A 24,228-nucleotide genomic window follows, 5' to 3' on the forward strand; every position below is an offset into this window, starting at 1 on the left:
TCTCTCTCTCACACACACACACACACACACACACACATACACACACACACAGAAAGAGACAGACAGACAGACAGAGACAGACAGAGACAGACAGACAGACAGACAGAGACAGAGACAGAGACAGAATCTCAAATGTCTAACCAAGCCAGAGAATTCCTGAACTAGGGAAGCATTTTCTTGTATGGAACAGGGTATAGCAAACAGAAAGGCTCATTCAATCCTGGGCAGTTGAAAGGCTGAGGGAGAGAGTTTGGTTTTCATTACTCAACAAAATTTTTATGGAATACCTATAGCAGCTTCCATTGAAGAATATGCTATGGTTGGTTCCTCAACTAAAACTAGAGGAAGTGTGAGTCACTGGAAAATTCTCCCTGAAGCCGCACTACATACGTTTCATGGAAGGATGCAAGGGAGAGGGAACTGGGCGTGTTCTTCACCCATATTCATCCTTGAGAGCCTATTAGAAAAGGGCTTCTTGTTATCCAAGAGTTTCTCATTTGATAGAACACAAACTTGGTGCAGCATCAAGTATAATATATACAGGGTTTGGGGTGGAAAAATGGGAATGTAAATTCAATGAATCTGCAGGAAGTAAAATGAACTTCAAGCAAATGCTGATGCTTGAGACTGCCACACCGTGTGCCATGAAGAAGGGAAAGAGGGGACATTGCTTTACCTGGGATATGAGTTTCTCCAAAGTTCATTACAGTGACCTTGAATGAGGTTACTAGAAACTTGGCCGCCGTTTATGATTCCTTGGAGGCACACAGGTCTTTCCTATCTTTGTTTCAGTGTGTATCTTTGTGTGGATCTTTTCATATGAGTTCTGGTGCCTCAGGAAACCAGACACATCACATACCTCTGAAGCTGGAGTTATAGGTGGCTGTGAGGTCCTGAAGTGGGTTCTGGGAACTGAACTCAGTGCTACTGCAAGAAGAATATACACTCTTAAGCTGCGGAGACATCTTTCATTACATTTATTTATGTAAATGACCTGAGACATCTTTCATTACATTTATTTATGTAAATGACCTGAGACATCTTTCATTACATTTATTTATGTAAATGACCTGAGATACTGATCAGATTCATGACGATCATAAATGAATGGGAAATCTATCAGCATGTGCATTTTGTGCGTAGAATCATAAAAATTTGTGTTTCACCACTGCAACACACCAATATAGTTTCCTTTCCTCTGGAGTATTTAAATTGTATATTTATAAGACTACTATACTCTTAAGTCTCAAGGAACAGAAAGAGATGGCCTAGTCAATATCTGCTCAGATATAAATCTAAGCACAGTGGAGTTAAGCACTCCCTGTTACTCAAGGCCCATCCTTCCTGTGAGGAATTTGTCATGACCATGACCTTGTTCTTAGAAGCTTCATTAGATTTTCTTTGAATAATAGCTGCATTTATTAGATGATCTTTATGTCCAAGACTCTCCCTTAAACCCCAGTCATCACAAGATATATGAGGAGCAGAAACTGAGATGGGTGTAAAGACTTGACTAAGGTCATAAAATTGGTACTACAATCACACACCCGATTCCTAGGCAATCTGACTGCCATTATTGCACATGGTGACAGAATGCCTCCTGGTACAGAAATGGGTTTATAGAGGATTGCATCTCCTGCCACCTTTAAAGTATACATTTTCTGTCTACCCTCCCTGGGGATACTAGATTTAAAAACAAAACCATTTAACCATGTAGTTATTGACCCTGCCTTACCACTTCATCAACCAGTTCCTAACCAGTAAGTCTTGGTCTTCAGCAGATTAAATTTACTTAACAGATTTCCCTTCTGCTCAGTCTTAGGAAAAGTGTTTAGAAATAAATGTCACTTGCTGATTTATTCAAGCATTAAAGTTTATACTGATGAAAATGGATCCCTGAATTTACCTGTCTCCCAAAATATATCTCCTAGTTGAGCAAATAACTTTTGTCAGGACTCAATAACTGTTATGTCAACAACTGAATTCCTTGGTGTTAAAAGGCCCTGAGCTTTCAGCCTGGGCTGTTAATGATGTATTCAGATGAATTTGATACTCTGGCATGCAGATAAGTTTGGCACTATGGAATTCTACTTTGAACCTGAGCATTGTGCTCAAATTTATTGAAGTAATCTATGTTAATTATTTAAAACTAGTGAGTCTGAACACCTGACAGTAAAAGCTGCACTTCCTCTATGTACCTTGGAACAAGTCAGACAGAAGTGTGTGGCCAGCCCTTCCTTGCATTTCCGTGAGCTGATTTCAAGTCAGAAAGGTACATTTTCTCCTCCTCTGCTGTGCTTTTAGCAACATTGACAGCTAAGACACACATTATGATACTGTGCCAATTATAATCACTTGAAAGCTGTTTTTTTTTTAATGACTTAATTTCATAGAAAATAAAGCATTATTTGGGCATAGTTAAAAGAACTCAAGATTGGCGATCAAGCTAAAAGGTAACAGTGGTAGTTACTGCCAATGTATTCTTGCCTGGGCAAGGAAAGAATCCAGCTTAAGTGTCACTCTGAAACTTACTAGGTAAATAACTTTGGGCAAAACTCTCGTCTTCAGTTACTACTATTATGTGAACATAATAATATCTTATTTTCAAGGGTAATCTGAATTAATTTATGTGTATAACCTCATAAAAATATGAGACAAACACAAGGAAATGATTGACAATGTTTATCAATATATTTTCCCATGGAGATGCCAGGATTATGATATTTCTTAGAGTTTCATTTCTACAATTTGGCTACGTCTTAAAAATAAGAATTAGATTATTCAAAACTCTCCATAAAACAAATTTGAAGAAAGTTGATCAGATTAACCACTGAGCGCTCATCAGTAAAACTCTCTCCTGCCCCTTCAACTAGAGGCACTTCAGGGAGGAGGCAGGTTCACTTGTGTTTTTCATGGAACCTGCAAAAGAATGTTTAACCCAGGTTGATGTGTTAGAATCCCTCTTTTAATAGAAACACATTGCATGCTGAATCCTCATGCTTGAAATGTTCATGTGCACTGTAAACTTGGCCCGAATGTGGCGGTAGTGATGACACATTAAGGTTAAATCACAGAATGTATTCCGTTACCCAAAGAAATGAATAATAATAATAATAATAATAATAATAATAATAAGAAGAAGAAGAAGAAGAAGAAGAAGAAGAAGAATTTATGCATTTTTCTCAGAAAAGATTAAAAATATTTTAATACAAAATATCCCTAGACGAAGAGCTACAGGCACTTAAGCTGAGACGATTGAAATTCACCCTTTCTAAAGTTGAGTCACCTAATTCATTATCTAATATGAAGTGATCAGCCCTAAAATTATATTCACAGAAACTATGTTCACACAACAACAACAAAATGGACTTGGCAGGTCGCATTTACATATTTGTGTATCTGTCTGTAACCACAACAATAGAAGAAAAAGTGTAATTTGAGGAGATACTGGGAAACAACAACTCTGCAGTGGTTGGAGAAAGGATGGGGAAGAGGGAAATGATGTCATTGTATTTAAATTAAAGTAGATTAGATAAAAAGAAAGGCTGTGATCTATTTTCATTTTTGACAATCTAATGTATTTTCTGCTATCTAAAATGAAATTTCATCTCTATAAAGAACCCGTAATTACTTTGACTCTTCTAAAGGCTGCATTTGGGGTTCCAGCACGTAAGCATCTGTCCTTAGATCATTGAGTGACACACTATTCTAATGACAGAGAAGAAAAGTCTCTCTTTCATTATTAGCAAACGCAGTTGCTTTCATGGCCTTCCCCATCCCCACAGCATCAATGAGATAACTTCACTTCTTCAAAGAATCTAACTGCTTTGTCATCTCTAAATGTCATTCTCAGATTTAATTTATTTAAAAATTGAAACAGCTTTTGTGAGAACAAAATCATCCAGGTATATATTTTTCCTTTTGTGCATTGCTTGTCCACGTTTTAATGACTTTTCTGAGTTGCTTAGTAATGCTATCAACTGTGTTTTGTATGTATATAATGGGAAAAATGAACATTTGAAAGATCCACCTGACTTCACGGACCAGTGCTTTTCAAAAGGACAATGTGTGGCGGAAACAAACCATGCGCGAGTAAGTCACTCATCCAAGTGCAAGACAAACAATGGCTCTCATAGTAAGGAGTAAGGGAAGTCTGATGAGGTTTCAGATCCTACAACAAAATTAATATCTGCAGTGAGACATGCTGTGAAGCTCTAGACGAGCAATAAATAATCTTCATAGCTCTTTTAAACAGATACTAAAAATCTTGCCCTTTGTACTGCATATCTGTATCAGGGTAGATTTCTTCAGAGTCTGACCAAAACAACCTAACACACTGAAGACAAAGAGCAGATACAGTGAGAAGCTGTATTTGTTTAGGCCAAACTTTGAAGGTATTTACAAAGACACCAGACAGTGCCATTGTTACCACTAAATGAGTTATGTCTTGAAAAGTTACTGTCATTTTATAATAATAATAATATTAACAATGTGTAATTTATATTTAAACATACTGAGTGGGCTGATCGTATTAAATGCATTCACTAAATAAACATGCAATGTTCATTAAACAAAATACACATTTAAAAATTCATGACAAGTAAGATTGCCCTCAGCACTTAAGGAGAAAAAAAATCATTCCCATGAAGGAAATTTTTCCTACATTTCTTTTTCATTGTTGTTTTTCTGTTGTTGTTGTTGTTGTTGTTGCTGTTGCTGTTATTGTTGTTGTTTTTGTTGTTCTTAGTATTTACTAATGATTACACATTTCAGACATTAATAAAAAGCAATTTAAAGGAAATGTATAATGATGCTTCAAATAATCTACACAAGGACTTGGGGCAACTGGAAAATAAAGATAGAGGAAGTTACAAGAAACTAAGGAAGAAGAAGACAAAAAAAAAAAAAACTAGTTTCAGAATTATAAGCAGGCAAAACAGACGAACAGGAGCACTCATTTGAATGGTATATAGTTTAACAAAGGAGCAAAGTCACACCAATTAGAATGACTAAGATCAAAAACTCTGGTGACAGCACATGTTGGCAAGGATGTGGAGAAAGAGGAACTCTCCTCCATTGCTGGTGGGATTGCTAACTGGTGCAACCACTCTGGAAATCAATCTGGAGATTCCTCAGAAAACTGGAAATAGATCTACTTGAAGATCCAGTTATACCGCTTTTGGGCATATATCCAAAAGATGCCCCATCATACCACAGGGGCATGTGCTCCACTGTGTTCATGGCAGCCTTATCTGTGATAGCCAGAAGCTGGAAACCCAGATGTTCCACAATGGAAAAATGGGTACAGAAAATGTGGTTCATTTACACAGTGGAATGCCATCCAGTTTTTAAGACTGAAGACATCATGAGTTTTGCAAACAAATGGATGGAACTAGAAAATATGCTGAGTGAGGTAACTCAGGCCCAAATGGACATGCATGATTTGAACTCACTAAAAAGTTGATATTAGCAAAAATTGTACAGAATACCCTGGATAAAATACATAGAACTCAATAAGGTTAACAAACAGAAAGGCCCAAACGAGGATGCTTCAATCCCACTTGGGAGGAAGAAGAAAGCAATCATGGGTGGCAGAGGAAGGGAGGGACCTGAGTGGGAGAGAGGAGGGGGAGGGGAAAAGGGGGGCCAAGATCATGTACTGGGGTGTGGGGTAAGAGAGAAGCCCTGGGGGATAGCAAAATGAATTGAAACATGCAAATTCAGGGAATGAGAGATGAGGGGATCCTCTAGAATGTTCCAGAGACCTGAGAGGTAAGAAAGTCTCAGGACTCAAAGGGAGGGACCTTAGATCAAATGTTCAACAGTGGAGAAAGGAAGGATCTTTTAGAGTCCACCTCCAGTATGAAGTTAGGGCATCAAGTGGAGGGATGGGGTTGCCATCCTACAGTCAAAAACTCTGACCCAGATTTTTTCCTGTCTAAAAGAACTACAGGGGACAGTATGGAGAAGAGACTGAGGGAAAGGAAGTCCAGTGACTGCTCCAATTTGGGATCGATATCAAGTGGAAGCTCCAAGGCCTGACACTATTATCAATGCTACGGTGTGCTTACAGACAGGAGTCTAGCATGGCTGTCCTCTGAGAGGCCCAACAAGCAACTGACTAAGACAGATGAAGATACTTATATGCAACCAGTGAACTGAAGTTAGGGACCCCTGTGGCTTAATTAGGGAAAGGCTGGAAGAAGCTGATGAGGAGGGTGACCCCATAGGAAGACCAACAGTCTCAACTAACCTGGACACCTGAGATTTCTCAGACACTGAGCCACCAACCAGGCAGCATACAGTTGCAGGTACAAGTCCCCCGACACATATAAAGCAGAGCACTGGTCTGGCCTCAGTGAGAGAAGATGCACCAAACTATGGGGAGACTTGAGGCACCAGGGGGTGGGGAGGCCTGTAGAGGTTGGTTGCGGGGTGGGGACATCCTCTTGGAGAAAGGGAAAAAAGGAATGGGATGTGGAACTGTGGGAAGTCTGACTGGGAGTGGGGGGAACAACTGGACTGTAAAAAAATAAAAGTAATTTTTAAAAAGGTTAGAATGCCTATAACTGAGACAGAAAAGACTGTCTTCCTACGAATAACCCATGAAGATTTATATCTTTATAAGAACATCATATGTCATCATTAACACACTCTCTACCCCATTTCACAGCAACTATAGTAACAACCTCTCTTGAATTCTCTAGTACAATGCTTCTGCTTTTTGAAGACCTGGGGTCCATGCAGGTCAATTTAAAAAAGTTAAATACATAGGACTAAGTAATCTATTTGGTTGAAGCCGTATAGACTGCAGAGGAAGAATGAAAATGCCACCAGCACCAGTTGTCACAGGATATATTCCTAGACCATGATAGCACTCACAGGTGGTCCAGCAGTCTCTTTAAGACCGTTTGGAGTCCCCTTTACTATAAGAGAGATGCACTACCCACAACCTAATGCCTAAACCCTGGAAACAGAAAACATCTAATAACCATGGCCATCAGAAATTGTTAAACCACACAAAGACTACCAGTTTTAAAGGTATGCTTTTTGATGAATCATCCAGGCAAGTACAAAAACCTTTTCTCCTAAGAAATAAATACAGAAGATATATGGTAACTATATGATATATATATATATATATATATATAATATGATATCACATGTAAGTATAAGCATATGTTTATGTGTTTAGGCTGTTATTAAGAACTGAAACATACATTGTAGTATATTTATGTCCAGCCATTCCTTATAGTCCTGAGATATTGTTTTGTAGAAAAATTAGCTTATAGCCAATGCTATCTGCAAAGCTTCCTTCTACTTCATATTTACACCAACATAGGTAACTCCTTTTCATGTACTATTATAGGTGTTGGAGCATCTGGAATTTAGTACCCCCAGGGCTCATGTCTCTAGCTGCATATGTAGCAGAAGATGGCCTAGTGGGCCATCATTGAGAAGAGAGGCCCCTAGGTCTTGCAAATTTTATATGCCCCAGTACAGGGGAATGCCAGGGCCAAGAAGTGGGAGTGGGTGGGTAGGGGAGCAGGGCGGGGGGGGAGGGTATAGGGAACTTTCGGGATAGCATTTGAAATGTAAATAAAGAAAATATCTAATAAATAAATTAAAAAATATCAAGTTAAACAGACATTTTGGAAAAGTGTAGGAAGCAAGGAGAGAAATATACAAACTCTTAGTACTCAGATAGAATTTGTGGTTGTAGTTTTAAGATGATGTTGTTTGTAGATGTAGACTTGCCATTAAATCTTAGGCAAGTTATATAAAAGCTTTGACTTTAGTTACATCTGTTCAATGAAAATAGTACTAGCTTTTCAGAATTTATTCAAGGAATAAAGTGAGCATGAGTTCTGCTTTAAAATAAAGTTCTGTCACAAATGACAGATATTAGCACGAAGCAAGAGCTGGGGCATTTCCTATATGATGAGCACAGGGGAGTTTGTTCATTGAGAGAAGATTGCATGCAAATCATCTTTATACAGACATATTCTTAAACTACTTGGCGGCACGAGATATTCCACTTACTTCCAAGAATATCTGGGGGGAGTTGGGACAATGTACAGGATCATAACAGAGATGACTGGCTTTAAATTTTATGTAGAGGATGTCATCTCAAGAAAAAAATATTCACTGTCTTACCTGAAAGACTCAGAACTAAATGTTTCTTAAACTGTGCATTGGGGTCTTCTGAAAGAAATGGACTAAGCTCTTATTTTACTTCTTGGAAATAAACAGAATTCTTTGGTGATAATCATAATCATTAGTCCCTGGCTTCTTTATTTTTCTATATTAAAATATGGAATGAATCAAATATATCTGAGCTAAAATGTTTATCTTGGCCAATAACTGCTAAGAGACTAAAACTTTATTAAAAACAGAAGAGAGTTGAAATTACAATATGGGGAGAGAGTCAGGCTTAAGAGTAAAGGGGAGAAGTGTGAATATTTTGTTTTGAGCTCTGGTTTTTATTTCATAGCACAACATGAGTTTTATCAGACATTCTGACATCTTAAGTTTTATACAAGTTAAATGTATCATCTTGTCGAGATATTTTGTAGTCAAGGCCATAAAAAGTAGCAATTCAAAGATTTATACTTGAAACAGAGTTCAGAATTTACAATGATCCTTTAAGACTAATCTGATTTTCTCCCTTATTTATTTATATCTACATATTTTTGCCAATGTTGTGTATTAATCATGCTTCAAGGTCTGTTTGCTTTCTGGCTCATGAGAATTAGCCTGTATCCTTTAGTTATGTGAGAAGGTAAGGAAGGCCAGCATTTAATTACAAACATGTCATCTTAGATTTATGTAAAGGACTGGAACCTTGCCAATGCCTCTTTTACTGCTGGGGAGAGAAATTAACCATTCAGAAATGCACATTCCCTTCTGGTACACAGCAGAGTTCCAAACAAGAATGCTCTTTTTTTTGCCTGCTTTTGTTTTTCTTATTGTCTCTTTCTACCTCAAATATTTTTCTTCATATTCTCTCCAGCATTGCTAATTACTTTTTCAAAATGTACCTGTGGTAATTAATAGAAGATGTTACTTTTTGGGCTAGTGAGATGGCTAGACATAGGAAGGCCATTGGTTACCTGACTTTGGTAACTACAACCCACATGGTGGAAATAGACAACCAAATTTCAAATTTCTCAAATTTTCTTTTCAAAACACACACACGCACACACACATACACACACACACACACACACACACACACATACACACACAAACACACTAAAAATGCTATCTTGTTGGTATTAGAAGCCAAAAGACTGTTCGAGCATTCACATTGAAAAAGTTGCACATGTTGTATCTAAATATATATAGGAAATTGAGGTACAACCTATGTTTATAAGCAAAGCCTATTGCCAAAAAGTAAGTGATTAAATAAATAAATTTTAAAAATCAAAAATGTCATATTTGACAGTAAAATACAGCTCTAATCAATGATCATTCAATGTATTTAAAAGCCTCAAGTATGAGATGTCATTACCTCTACTTGGTTGTCAGGAATGTGTTCATAGTTATAAAATGTCCCCGTGTCCTCCAAGATGGCATCATACACTTCTGAGTCATAGTTAAAGAGCTCTGTAGTTGGTGCAGCCAATACAGCATCAATGATGATGATTCCCAGGACAATTCTTGCTAGCATTCCCATCTTTCAAGATTTCTTAAACAGAAAATGTAAAATACAAAACTGATAATAGCTTTCAAATAGTTTTTACTAAATAACAATGATTGATCAATGTCAGCATCAAGACACTCAAGTTGGTTTCTTTCTTTGTGGCATAGGTTAAAAACAACACATGCACACTGGTAATTTTAAGGAGCCAAATGTTCCATTCACACACACCTTCATATTTTTATAATGCAAACTACAGTGAAAGATGCCTCATGCCATTCATGGGGAGGAAAGCGTTAGGATGTGAAATGTTTGCAATGTACAGATTCACAAGGCCTTTTGTTAGTGGATGATTTTAAGCATCAGAGCTCTCTGTACCATTTAAGAAGCTCTAGAACTCTCACTGACTTTGGGATGCAGATGTGTGATGAGGATGATGGTGAAGATGGAGGTTGATGATCTTGCCATTGTGTAGATGAGGAGACTGAGAGGTCATGAATGGTGCTCCTGACACTCATAACTCTTCCTTATGTGCCTAAGCCTAAGGTTTTTCCTTCCCAAAACAAATTAATGAAGGCTATTCCTCCTATTAATCCTTTGTTGACCTGGAAAACTGAATGCATCTACAATTTGATATATTTCAAAATTAACATTTTAGCAGTAATTTCTAATGGTCTAGCAGAGTATAAAATGTCACTTTAATTTCTTAGTATTTTAATTATCTATAACCAAGATGTAGTCTCAGAAAGCAACAAGGATACACGCCAGAGAGGCAATATTTGCCCAGTTCCCTTTAGAAGGGGATTTGCACACACATGCAAGTGGCTCAGTATTTCTTTTGTAATTGTTTAGCAAGCATAATTTGTTTCTCATTATAATATGAGGCTGTAGAATGGTTCCAATACAGTCTTATAATAATTGTTTCAAGTATTTTAGTTCTGTGGGTACATATTCCTTTGACTATAGTTTAGCTTAAGAATAAAAAATAGCTTCTTATACTTAATGTTTGAGTGTTTAGATTGGTAATATCAAGAATATTTACCAAAAATCAAATGTTCACCATGCAAAGCAGTAGAGTGTCTTGCTTAATGTATAATATGAAAATACCTTATGTTCTGGGGATCATTTTCTAGTTTAAGGACAGTATCTGTGGTGTTAGTGCCTCTGAACACTTGTAGAAGGAGATTTATAACTTTGAAACTTAAATGCACCATTAGTTACTTGAGACATGTTTTTGTGAAGCTCATACACGCAAGAGGATCTTTGACTCTTCTGAGAACATGAGCAGGACAAAGAGTTCCTTACACTCCTCTCCCAAGCTTTCTCCAAATACTTTGTAAAATTCACACTGGATGAATTTGGCTCTATTTCAGTTGCCTTTGGACAGAGCATTACAGGTTGAGGATTTAGAATTCTCATGAGCAATAACCACCAGTCTTGCTTAGTAGGACAGCACAATTCACAAATCCTCCATGAGCCACATTTTCATACTCCAGTGTTAAGTATTAACATTGCTATATCTGAAAAGAATATTTCCTTGTACATTTCTAACAAATTCCATCATTCAAAGAAAACTTGCACTTAACTAATACTGTTTCTCTCTTCATATTCTCTCTGTAATTTAAATGTCTGCATATGAGAGTTCAATAGCATTTAGCCTTTCCAGAAAAGCTATCAGGATGAGTACAAGCAACTTGTGTGAAGTAAAGTTGTTAAGAGTATCTATGTATGTTTTGCTACAAATATATATCTTGGATCATGCATTTACATTTGTATTTAATATAGTTGAATTTTTCAGTTTTTTCTGTTTTACATCATATAAAAATAGCCTGAAAACATCAACTTAATTAAAACTTTAAAATATCTATCACAGAAGGACATTCAAAATATAAAGTGCCATATAATGATCAGTACATTTTAAACACCTAAAAGACCACTATTTTCTCCTTCTGCATAATATTTCAGTCAACATCAATCAATGTTGTCTTTCTGCTGTCAAAGGCTGTGATCAGTGTAAGGGGTATTGATTTAAGGCATATATTGGAAACCACTATAATTTTACTCACATCTGTTAAAACTATTAAGATTAACTATTTTGCCCAATGTCATTAATTCCTAAGCTAATCCACAATTTTGGATTTTCCAAGAATAATATCAACGTACGGTCAGAAGCAAAATTAAAACAAACCCACTGTATCGATCAAAGCCAACAGGAGACCATAAAGCACGTTGAATTATTTTTTTAAAAGTTGTTCTACTAGGGGGAGAAAGAAGAAAGCATGTGTAAAAACTTACCTTTGGCTCCGACTTGATGAAGTGGCACAGAGTGACTGAGCATACAGAGTCCTTGGTATTTGCCCCTGACCAATGGATAGGAATTCTGGTCTGTGGGAGGTGTAATTTGTAACACTCAACTTTCTGTTTGAAAAACCTAACCTGGAGAATGCTTCTCTGTCTTTAAAAACCGCGCATTATTTTATAGTCACACAAGCTAAGCTAAATAATCCAAATGACACAGTACACAAAGCTTGCAGCGATGCTAATTAGCTGTAATTGCCAACATGTCACCTTAAAATATTTAAGTAGAAAAAAGGCTAGTTTTCATAGGTCTCTTCTATAACAAATTCACCAGTTAAGAAAAGAAGGGAATGAACATGAGGTTAGTAGGTGAGGGTTTCTTAAGTAAATAGTCTAATAAGAAATAATTCCACTCACTTTACATGTCTTAAATTACATTCTTCACTTTTCACTAATGTCAAGTGAAATCTCAAATGTTACAAAAGACTTATCTGTTTCACTTTGTGTAAGAAAAGATAGCCAAAATTATTCTGATTGCCTGGAATGCTTTGATAACAATGAACAATGAACCTTTTGCATGAACAATTTTAAAAGCAGTATTTCTAGAAATAATATATAAATATGATCTGAGTGTTCTATAAAGGCTCATTTTCCTTTTTTATCAAACAGAGCCCAACAAATCAAATTACATAAGAACAAGATATCCCCCAAACCCAAAAAAATAAAGAATGTTTTAAACTTTTCTTACAGGAAGTGGTTTGTAAAATTGAGTTTCATTACTGACAGGGAGAAAAAATACGTGTTAGTTTCTATTCCTTAGTTTCAGAACTATGAATGTCCTAGAGAAAGATAAAAGTGGCATGTTCTGTTCTATTCCATTTTATAGACTCCCAGAAGCCTGACTCTTAGGCATCAAGAATCTTTTCTATAGGACCAATGTAAATAAATGTATTGGATTCTGAAAGCCAATTTGGTTCTGGCAAACATGCAGAATATGAAGATCTATTCTCAGGACCTTCTTCTTCTCTTTATAGCACTTTCCCAAATTTCTCTGCCCTTAAAACTTCTTCACCTATGCTGCTAACTGTTCTTAATCCATCATTCCCATTATCCATTTGCTTCTAATTGTTTGACTTAATTTATTGTATATTCCTTGTTTGGGGACCAATTTTATTTAGAATGGAAATAGTGATATTATTATGGTAGAAAGTTTGTGAAGATTATTCAAAAAGTGGAAGACACCTCGCAAGAAGACCTTTTCCTTATCTTTCATGTGGAGACAACTTTTGAATATGTCTTGAAAGGCCAACTCTTGTGCCATGTACCAGCTCTGTTTAGCAGAAAGGTCTTGCACTGAGTCGGATATATCATAAATGCTTTATTCTTCCAAGGTACTCAGAGGTAGTATGATTATTACTACCCACAGATGGGGATATTGAAAGTTGGATGTTAATGATCCAACGTTATATGCAGAACAAGGAAGAGAAAGCCAATTATATTTAAAATTAATGTCAGGAGCAATACTTCCATAATTTCCATATTAAACAGGTGATTAAATGATGTCTTATTTTTTATCACAATTTAAAAGCCAAGTCGTGATGGGAATGTTGCTGCTAACATATGCATAACTCTGGGTTTAAACACCAGCCTCTACTAAACAGTACTCAATGGATACATTTCTACAGTCTCAGCAGCTGGGTCATGAGGAAGGAGACTCAGAATCAGGCCATCTTCTGATGCATGGGTTTGAAGTTAGGTGGTATATATGAGCTACTGTTTAAGTAGACAGACAGACAGACAGACAGATAGAGCTACTTGTCTTAGTATAAAATTAAAGCAAAAATTGTAACTCCTCAGACTTCTCTTTTTTCAACTTAACACTTCGATTTCTTTTTTATAAAAATGATCAGTTTCTTCAATCATTCCCACTGCTTTAACTTGATCTTCTTGAAATTTCCAAAATCTATTTTGAACTGTTGGTTCTCAAGTTTGTAGCAAGCTCCTGAGGATATAATCAACACTGAACAGCAAGAAAGGATTAATTACCAGTTCCAGTCTCCTTTATTCATAGTAAACATCTTTTTGTCTCCTGATAATTTTCTTAATAGAGGCTAAGCTTGTTTATCAGAAACCCCAGGGAATCAGTTATTATGGCAAGTTGCATTAGCTCATAACCGGGGTTTTATAGAGCTTTTTCTCATCTTCCAAAACATTTCACAAAGAGGTTTGGCTAGAACTCTTTACAGATTTAAAAACTAGGGTGATTGCTTTAACACATTAGTGTAAAAAAATTCTTCTTCTAATGATTGTTTCTTTCTATTCTGAAGCAATGATAACTCAAAAAACACCAGTAACTCTGACAACAAACTTTGTTAGCTTCGCTTTGGATCCAAACAATCACATCAAACTGATACAAGGTGAGACACATATATTCCACCCACTGATGTTAATAGATGAAACTATTGCTTAGAGTGTTAAGTTTTCTTCCTATAATAGCCTATTTACCATGAATCCCCCCAATGCCTTGCAGGCTTTCTACACACTAGTAGGGGTGCAAAACCCTAGTTGTACCCTTACCTGCACACACTGTGGTGCCTACACCCACAATCTTATGAAGTTTTCTCCTAGGCTCTTACAAGACAGTTCTCCAATCTGTAAACACATGTGTCTCTGGTTTTGTTTTTTTGTTTTGTTTTTTAAATAAAAATTTTCCTTCTTTTGCTTTAGTATTAAACTATAACTCCTGACTAAGGTTTTCTCTGGCAGCCATTCACTCTCATAGCTGAGGGATGGAGAGTTAATTCCCAACGTTTTATCTTCCAAGAGATTTTTGTCTTGTTGCCCAATCAACAGGTTTATCTTTTCTGGACTTCACTTCTCAACTTAAATTCTTCACTAAATTACCCACAACTTCTCTTCCTAACCTACTGGTCAGAGTTTTGGGTTCAACTTTGTTCCTGGCTCTCTATACCCTCCACACATACCCATGTCATCTTTCCCAGTGTCATGATATACACATTTCATTTGTGTTGGTGGCATGTTATTTTGTTGTCTCCTTGTGTAATAGAAGGCCACCACATTGCTATCCACTTACCAACTGTCATCTTCCAACTGTCATCCCCAGTCCCTTCATCCTCTCACTCTAGTACTCTGAAATGCACTCATCTCATTTCTTCTGAGAGCCGCATTCCGTAGGTTCCATCATCTTTTCCCTACCTTCTTTTTCTTCTTACTCTCATGTCAGATGAATAATTACCATAATACTCTCCAGGTGAACACATCTCTTTTCTTCTCCTTCCATCTATCACAGGAAGTTGCAACTATTGCTACTGAAAATTACCCACAACAATGGTTGTTACAAATTTAAATCCACAAAGGTAAGCTATGGTGCTGACTCACAGATGGTAGTTTTAGGATGATGCTTTTACTAAAGCTAAGAGGGCTATGTTACAAGATGCATTTTGTCACAATAATCCCTATACCAGTGGTTCTCATCCTATGGTTCTTAACTCCTTTGGAGGTTCAAATGATCCTTTCACAGGTTTGTCTAAGATCATCAGAAAAGAGAGACATTTATATTACGATTTTTTTACAGTAGCAAAAAAGTATAGATATGAATTAACATTGAGACTAATTTTATGGCTAATGGTCACCACAAGAAGAACTGTATTAAAGGGAAACAGCATTAGGAAAGTTGTGAACCACTGTCCTATATGCATTGTCTCATTACCAAAAAGAGATAAACATCAAGTGTTTCGCTTTCTGCTCTAAGATCCACTTGCACTTATTATAAATCATTGCCTTCCCTTCTGTGTCTGTGTAAGAATCTGTATGTGCGTTCCTCACATAATGCTTGGGATTTCATCCACTCTTTCTTTATTTTCTTACAGCCCATACTTGTTCACTTGTCTTTTCTTAGTATCTTCTCTTATCAGTTTTAATGTACTGCTAAGCATCTACTTAAGTGGTACCACCAGAAGGCTTTCCTGACTCCTGCACGTGAAAATCGACTTGTTCTTCTTCTCCTGCTCTATCTTACTGCTTGCTTTGTTTTACTACCCCTTTGTTTATATGCATGTTGCTCGGGCAGGCTTCGTTTGAGATTCCTCTGCCCGTCCTCATTACTGCTTCATTCTGTCCTTCCAATTATAGTTTTTATATGATATAAAACCTGTAATACTATAAACTTTACTAGTTTCAGTGTCTATGAGAGCTCTCAATCCACAATCGATGCCCAGTGTTCATTTCCTTTTTTACGTGTAAGCGTATAATATATGTTTGTGTCCATACAGATGTGTGTGTGTGTGTTTGTGTGTGTGTGTATGTTTGTGTGTGGGTGAGTGTGTGGGAGAGAGCGTATGTGAATGTGTGTGAGTGTGTGTGAGTGTGTGTGTTTATGGGAATGCATATATCATATGTCTTCCTCTATTGCTCTCAATCTAAATTTTTGAGAAAGAATATCTCTTTGAAATTAAAGCTCATCAATTCAGCTAATCTTATTCACCAACTAACGTCAGGCTGCTCTGTCTATCTCTTTCACCCAAGATGGGGTTTCAGAATCATGCCACCATCCTCATCTTTTTCTATTGGTACCAAGAATCTCTTGAACATGTCTTTACATTTGACTGACAGATTCTTTAGCAACTGAGCTGTCTCCCTAGCTTCCCCATCCCCCATTGTTCTTTTAATCAATTAAATAAATCATCAATTAATAACGGTCAAGATTTCTTTGGGTTATTCTAATTGTTGCAGTACTATTGGCACTGATAACAATTATCTAGTACTTCAAAAAGCTTATAAATTAATTAGTTTCTATGTTGTTTTAATTAGTTTTTTTTTTTTTGCTAATTTTGTTGAGGCTAATCAAAATGCCTTCCAAATATGCTTTCTAAGCTGTTGCCTATGAGTTTCTTGGAGTAGGCTTTACTTTTCTTTGCTGATAAGTCTGTCTACTGGTATGTACTGAAAGATGTGGTGTGGACTGGTGCTGAAACACTTGAGTTTCTCTACCATTTAGTTTATCTTCTGGTTAAAAGTGTAGAACACAAGATGTCAAACTGGCCCAGGACAGGGGGTGTTCACTGAACTAACTGAGAAAGGATATTACTCTTCCTAGGGCTTTTCATTAAGCTTGAAAGTGGAGGAGATGGCAATACCTACTGCATATTTCTTCTCTTTTGGTTTTAAGTCATTAAAGAAAGAGACACATTATCAAAATATTTTCCTAGTTACTAGTCACTCTCAAACCTGCCAAGTCTTGTCACTTAAAAAGTTCTTTAAAAGGAAGGGTTTTTCGGGAGGGAGAGAGACAGAGAGACAGAGAGAGAGAGCGACAGAGAGAATTACATAATTACTGGCTACTCATTTCATACCATGCTCTGTTCTAATGAAACCTCAGTTCCACAGTGTCTGTTCATTCCATTCAAGTTAAGAAATCTTTCTAATAATGGTTAAAATAACATTTCTTTATTATGCAAATTATTAGTTAATATAGTCCCTTTATGCAAAGCTATTTCCTTAAAAACAATATTTAAATAATGTCCTTTGGTTAGTATATTTCCAGTCAATAAGAGACAACAGGAATTTGATGAATACCCATTATTCAATAAGCAAATGAACTAAGTTAGCATTGTCCCAAAATCGCTCCCTTAAATCTTTGGTGGCCTGTAGGAAAAATGGAGATGATGATCACTAGAGACTCATAAAAGAAGAAGGAAAGGATTCTGCATAAGAGAAGTCCTTGAATCTCAGCAAAGACACACGTTCTGAAAGCTTTTTTGGCTGATTTCAAGCTTCTTTCTCTAAAGTGATGATTCTTATCTGTCTTCTAAGTGAACTGGATGCAAGATGCCAAGAGTAATGGGTGGTGTGTCGTGTTTACAATGTTCTGCTTTGTGTTTATCTTATGACACATTACATTTTTCATATAATTATTCAAATTTCTCATGATCAACTCATCATTAAAATAAGAAATCAGATGGAGTGTCACACACCTGTAATCATAGTCCATTGGGAGTGTGAGGCAGACAGATCATAAATTTGAGGATAGCCTGGGCTACAAAGGGAGCACAAGTAAATTTAATATGACTTTATCTCATAATAAAAATAAAAAGTCTGGATGAATGTCTCAGCAGTATAGTGTTTGCACAGTATATACAAAGCCTGGTCTCAATCCTTAGCTTGGCAAATAAGTAGATAGATAGATAGATAGATAGATAGATAGATAGATAGATAGATAGATAGATAGACAGACACATATATACATACATACATACATGCATACATACATACATACATACATACATACATACATAGAAAGATGCATAGATGCATAGATAGATGCATAGGTAAATAGATAATATAAACATGCTACTGTCTTCAGACACCATTAATGCTCACTGAATTATTGAACTTTGATTCAAATTGTTCCTCATCATAACTTCTTTATGTTGTAAGGTCCCTTGGTCTTGCAAACTTTATATGACCCAGCACAAGGCAAGGCCTGGGCCAAGTAGTGGGAGTGGGTGGGTAGAGGAGCAGAGGTGGGGGGGAGGGGTATAGAAAACTTTCAGGATAGCATTTGAAATGTTAATAAAGAAAATAATAATAAAAAAAAAAAAGAAAAAAGAAAGAAAATATCTCAATGTGGTCGTCTGATCAACAAATCACTCACTGAGAGGCACCGGTCAGGTTGAAGTTCTTAGAGGAAGATCACATAGTTCTACTAAGCTAGGGACCTCCTATAGCTTCTTAGGTAAACAGGGAAATAAATACGTTCTCTGATGCCCATGTGTAACCAACTGAAACCTCATGCTTCCTAGATGCATTCATATGTAAGTAAGTCTTCTGTCATTTAATAAACACCACAAAGAAAAAAAAAAAAAAAGATCACCAAAGATGCTGAGAACGTTTGTTGCTTGCTTTTTAAAGTGACCCTAACTTTGTTATCAGCACCTATGCTGGGCAGCCCTTAAGCTCCTGTGACATATTTCCAGGGGTTCTGTCACCCCTGGATTCATTTGACAGCTGCCTGCAAGTGCTCATATACACACTCAGACACACACACACTCACACACACACACACACACACACACACACACACATACACATACACACTCACACACAAAAACAAAACAAAGCAAAACAGTGTCTTTCTTTAAAAGTTTAGTTTTACTATATTGTTTTTACTATTATAATACTATATTTTATACTCTTTTAGTTTAATATATTGTTTGTATTACTGCTATAATAATTTAAAATATTATTATAATAATTTAGTATTAAATATTATATACTAAGTACATAGAGTTTAGTATATTGTTTTAGTATAAATTATATATTTTTATCATAAGATTCAGCTATAAATATGCTGCAAAAATGAAAAACACAAATATTGATCACTGAAAGCACAACTATGTATATCTCCAGAAAAGATACATAGTGCCAGTAGATTAATTTTATAAACTATTATAGAATACTATGTGCTATTTTATTTAAAACATTTGACTCTATTTACATGAAAGGTAAAAAAAGAAATTATCTGATTTGAAGGAACTGATAAAAAACAGCATTCCTTACCAGGAATACTAGCTCAAAATATATACACTTAGTATATATCTCAATGCACAGTCTTGTTTGCTTTAAAAGGTTCTAATGTTCAACTTAATCTTCACAACAATCTTATAAAATAATTACTATTAAACTGTTCCCCAATCTCACATAAGTAAATGCTTCAGAATAAAACTTACTCTGCTCAGACCATTCATGTCTGCAACCCTATAGATGGAACAACAATATGAACTAACCAGTACCCCCAGAGCTCATGTCTCTAGCTGCATATGTAGCAGAAGTTGGCCTAGTCAGCCATCATTGGGAAGAGAGGCCCCTAGGTCTTGCAAACTTTGTATGCCCCAATACAGGGGAATGCCAGGGCCAAGAAGTGGGAGTGGGTGGGTAGGGGAACAGGGCAGGGGGAGGGTATAGGGAACTTTCGGGATAGCATTTGAAATGTAAATGAAGAAAATATCTAAAAAAAAAAAATAGTTGACCTTAGATACTGTGCTAAATGTTTTTGTGTCAACTTGAAATAGGCTAAATGAAGATAAAATATCACAGGCAAACACAGGTTTTTCAGAAACAGCAAAACTGTTTGGTAGCCTGCAGAAATAGAACAGGGGTTATCTATAGCACTACCCATAGAATCATATAATAAAACTGGAAAACTTTAATAAAAGTAATCTACGAGCCTTAGCTAATGATGATGTATTAACAGTGGCTTATTACATTAATGAAAGTTTCATAATAGCACAGATACTACTGATAAGTGAAATGTGTGGTGTGGTGTGGTGGAAAATATTGACTGGACCTCTGCACTACCAACATAGGTTTTCTATAAAAACAAAACAAAACAAAACCTGGAGTCTAAATTTTTAGTTCTCCTTTTTTACACCAATGACATAGGGTAATATTGTTTTTATTTACTTATTTGTCTGATTTTTCTAGATGTCTTTTCTTGTTTGTATGCTTGGGGCCTGAATCCTTCAGAGTTTCCCGTTGACTATTAAGAATATATGCTCCACTTGCTATGCTTGATTCGAGATGAAGCATGCCTTGAAGAGATTTTTCTTAGTGAGTCTCTCCTGTCTAACACTTGTATGAATGTCTTCTAGTGTGGATTGGACTCTTTCAGTCATCAGTGAGGTAACTACACACTATGCACATTATATATAAACTCAATAAATTTTGTCTTCTTTAGTAAATATATTTTACTGAGGAAAACATTTGAAATCAATAGATGCTTTTACTAGAGCAAGAAAATTATCCACAACACATTTATGGGCTACTTAATAAAAATCTTCTCTGCCTTATGTGTAGTAAGGTCTACACAGCCTGCTATGGTAACAGCCTTAATTTCTGGCTCCTGTACTCCTTCCTCACTGTGAGATCTATCACTATTCAGAGAGTCTTCTTCTGGCTGATGTTGGTTTATGCTTGTCCAGCTTGTTTAACTCGGTTGGCCCAAATTAAAATGAATTAATTCATGGACTTAGTTACAAAATGATATACTTGTACCTCGGCTTTCCTAGGCATATATGAATCGGCTTTTGATTTGGAGCCCACAAAATCCTCCAACATTCACTCTGTCTTTGCTTCAGTGATTAACGGTCTCCTGCTCTTGGCAGCAGGAGGTGACATTCAGAATAGTTTTAAAAGTTGCTACTGTTTGCTTTCTCCTAATTTTATGTTTCTGTAATTTCAGATATAACGTTTTAAAGATATGTATTCCTGCCATGATTATTAATGAAAAAGGTACTTGGCTAATATAAAGAAGTTTCATAATTACTATAAGGTACTTTATATAATTTATATAAGGTACTGTGAAATAAAAGTGTGCAAGTTTTATTAACTTTATTATCATTTGAAAAACTATTTTAAATATTATTTTAGGTGTTATTTTGACTATATACAGTGCATGCAGAGGTTAGAATTTTGTCCCACCTTCTCATAATATGGACTACTTTGTGAGTACCACATTCTGTTTGCAATAATAAATAAATCTACCGTAGAATTTAAGACTTAGACAAAATTATATAGTTGGAAATGTGGGGTGTATTTTGATTTTGCTGGTCCACGCTGATTTGATTTTTATTATTCTTTTGGTAACAAGAATGTACAGCTGTGTTGAGTTGAAAATATAGGGTTTAGGTAGCTACTTCTCTCTTTTTCTTCCCTCATCTCTGCCTATTGCAATCTCCCCACCCATCTTGAGCCTTAAAGTTGTGTAACATGATACAGCTATCACATTTGTGTCTGCGCTTGCAACAAACTCTTATTCTCTGCAGTTTGGTAAGTAGTGAACTTCTGGGTTAATTACTGTCTAGTGTACAAAGAAAATTCTCTGGTAAGGTCTGAGAGTGGCACTAATAAATTGATAGCAAGATATGAATTTGGAGGTCAGCTTTACACCACCTCCATATAACAAAATATTAATGTTAGGTCTGTCCACCCCAGGGGCCTGGAAAATTCTAGCCTTGGGTTGTGAGCTGTGTGTGTGTGTGTGTGTGTGTGTGTGTGTGTGTGTGTGTTTCCTCCTGTGGAATAGATCTTCTATTGTAGCTATTGCGTGACTATTACACGTCTTTTCATGAGTAAGGTCATTATTGTAGTTCATAGAGTTCACAGCTGACTAAGATTATCAATGATGTATGTATGTATGTATGTATGTATTATTCTTTACCTTTATAGCATGCATATAAACCTCTGATATTCTAAAAGACAGCTAATCAAGTTAATTTCTAAATGACAAAGTGTGAAGTGTCTTTACTGATAGAATCTTACTATCAAGTTATGGTGAGCAGCCACATACAATCAATATCTTCCGGACATGACAAGACCACTATCCTGATGAATGCACAGAGTTTGTGATTGCTTTCACAAGTCCTGTACCTGATCAAGTCAGTCAAAAGGCTAGCTTTGCTGAGAATGCCTTATAAACGCTCCTACTCTTAACGGAAGAGTTACTGTCAGTTGATGACTTCTGGAAGAGGAAAAGTGAGTTGTTTCAAGGGTGTTGCTCCTGTCCAATGTGCCATTTTTCAAAGGATGGCTTTACCCCTTGGAGTATTTGTGCATTACAGTTTGGAGTTGGTAAGCTATACGCATGTGTGTGTATGTATAATATATATATATTATATATATATATATATATATATATATATATATATATATATAATATATAAAGTGGGAGGAAAATGTGATCATATTACATAGTATAAATTTCTCAAAGATTTCAGAAAAGATTACATTCAAATATTATTTTCCAATCTTTTCTTTCAATAAATGTTTGTTAATTAAAAGATCAGGAGTCCTATGTGGTTTGAATGCAGAAATATTTGAGGTAGTAAACACTGCTGCTTTCATGAGAAAGGAAAATAAAATTTCCATAGTGCTTAAATGTACTGTTTAGAAGAAAGATGCTTGCAGTGTGGACTGCCATAAAAAGAAATAAATAACAAAAACATAAACAGCATAGACCTATAAAGAGGTAACATGATCCTCAGACTAAAATCAACTGTCGCAAAAGTTGTGAATGGGCCGATGAGGAGACTTTTATTCGTGTGTGATTTAATTTTTAGAAAAGCAAGACAGAGAGGGACATGTAAGTGAACAATCATATAGAAAACCATAACCGCATTTTTTCCAAGGAGATACTCTTTACATGGCTATGCTCTACCTGCCAGGTTCTGAGCTCACTACTCTTGGGGAAGTAAAATCTAATAAGCTTCTCACGCATGCCAACTTAGTTCATAAAAATATTTCCCACCAGCTTGGAATATAACACTGGCTTATTCTTTGGAAAAAATTTCTTCAAAAATTAAGCTTTCATACAAACATTAGATATGAAAGTAGTGCTGAACCAAAGCCAACTACAGCATCAAGTAACTCTGAGATGACCAAGAAAATCCAAACCTCCTATTCTAGCTCCTGGAATAAACACACAAAAGAGGGCGCATATCCAAAAGTTACCAGAGTTAAAAAGAGAAACCTTAAGTAAAACTTTTGTTGTATTTATGTTGGAGGCAAGAAAAAAAAAAAAACAATAACCAACAAATCAATCAACAAATAAAACCTGAAAAATACAATAAGACCATTTTCCCATAAAAAATGCATAACAGCAATTCCATTGTTAGAAGCTGAAACAAACATAAAGAGATGACAGATTCCATCAAAATTAAGAAATGCTCCTAAGTAACTCACAGATCAACAAAAATATTGGAAGAAAATAGAAATCCATTTTCATTCAAATCAATAGCAATGCATTTCCAAGTACACTGGATGAAAACTTAGTCATAGAGATTAATTAGTAGAATGAATATTTAATCTGAAGGCATGATAAATTGAACATGATTTAAAACTCAATTTAAGGCGTCTAAGAATAAGAAAGAAAAATCAATGAAAATAATGAAAAGATAATGAGGTTATAAAATTAAATTTAGTATAATAAAATAGAAAATAAAAATGAACACTATCAAGAAAATTTAATTCAGTATTTGAAAAAAAACAGGTTGGGAATATATATCACCAGCTAATAGCCCTCACTGTCAAATCTTTCAACTGGCTCTAGAAACCTGAAGCTAAAATGATAGAAGGTGATAGTTTACTCTGTAGCTTTTTCTCTGACCTCCACATGTACAAACACACACACACACACACACACACACACACACACACACACACACACACACACACACAGAGAGAGAGAGAGAGAGAGAGAGAGAGAGAGAGAG

At 35.9% G+C, this 24,228-nt stretch overlaps 1 protein-coding gene across 2 annotated transcripts in view; it reads right to left on the reverse strand.

Annotated features, from left to right (window-relative positions):
* The window catches only part of Epyc (epiphycan), a 32,445-nt gene extending 17,388 nt beyond the window's left edge, over positions 1-15,057 (reverse strand). Inside the window, exons 1-3 of one of the 2 annotated variants that reach the window (XM_021205404.1) lie at positions 15,036-15,057; positions 11,939-12,028; positions 9,515-9,691 (exon numbers count right to left, since the gene is read on the reverse strand). In XM_021205404.1, coding sequence (XP_021061063.1) covers positions 9,515-9,679 — 165 coding nt within the window. In that variant the 5' untranslated portion in view covers positions 9,680-9,691; positions 11,939-12,028; positions 15,036-15,057. Of the gene's footprint in view, positions 1-9,514; positions 9,692-11,938; positions 12,313-15,035 lie in introns of those variants that run through there. The other variant, XM_021205406.1, reaches the window with a different exon arrangement.
* Positions 15,058-24,228: the final 9,171 nt, after the last annotated feature.

The sequence above is a fragment of the Mus pahari genome, chromosome 9, assembly GCF_900095145.1.
Source record: "Mus pahari chromosome 9, PAHARI_EIJ_v1.1, whole genome shotgun sequence".
In the NCBI taxonomy this organism is placed as follows: Eukaryota; Metazoa; Chordata; class Mammalia; order Rodentia; family Muridae; genus Mus; species Mus pahari.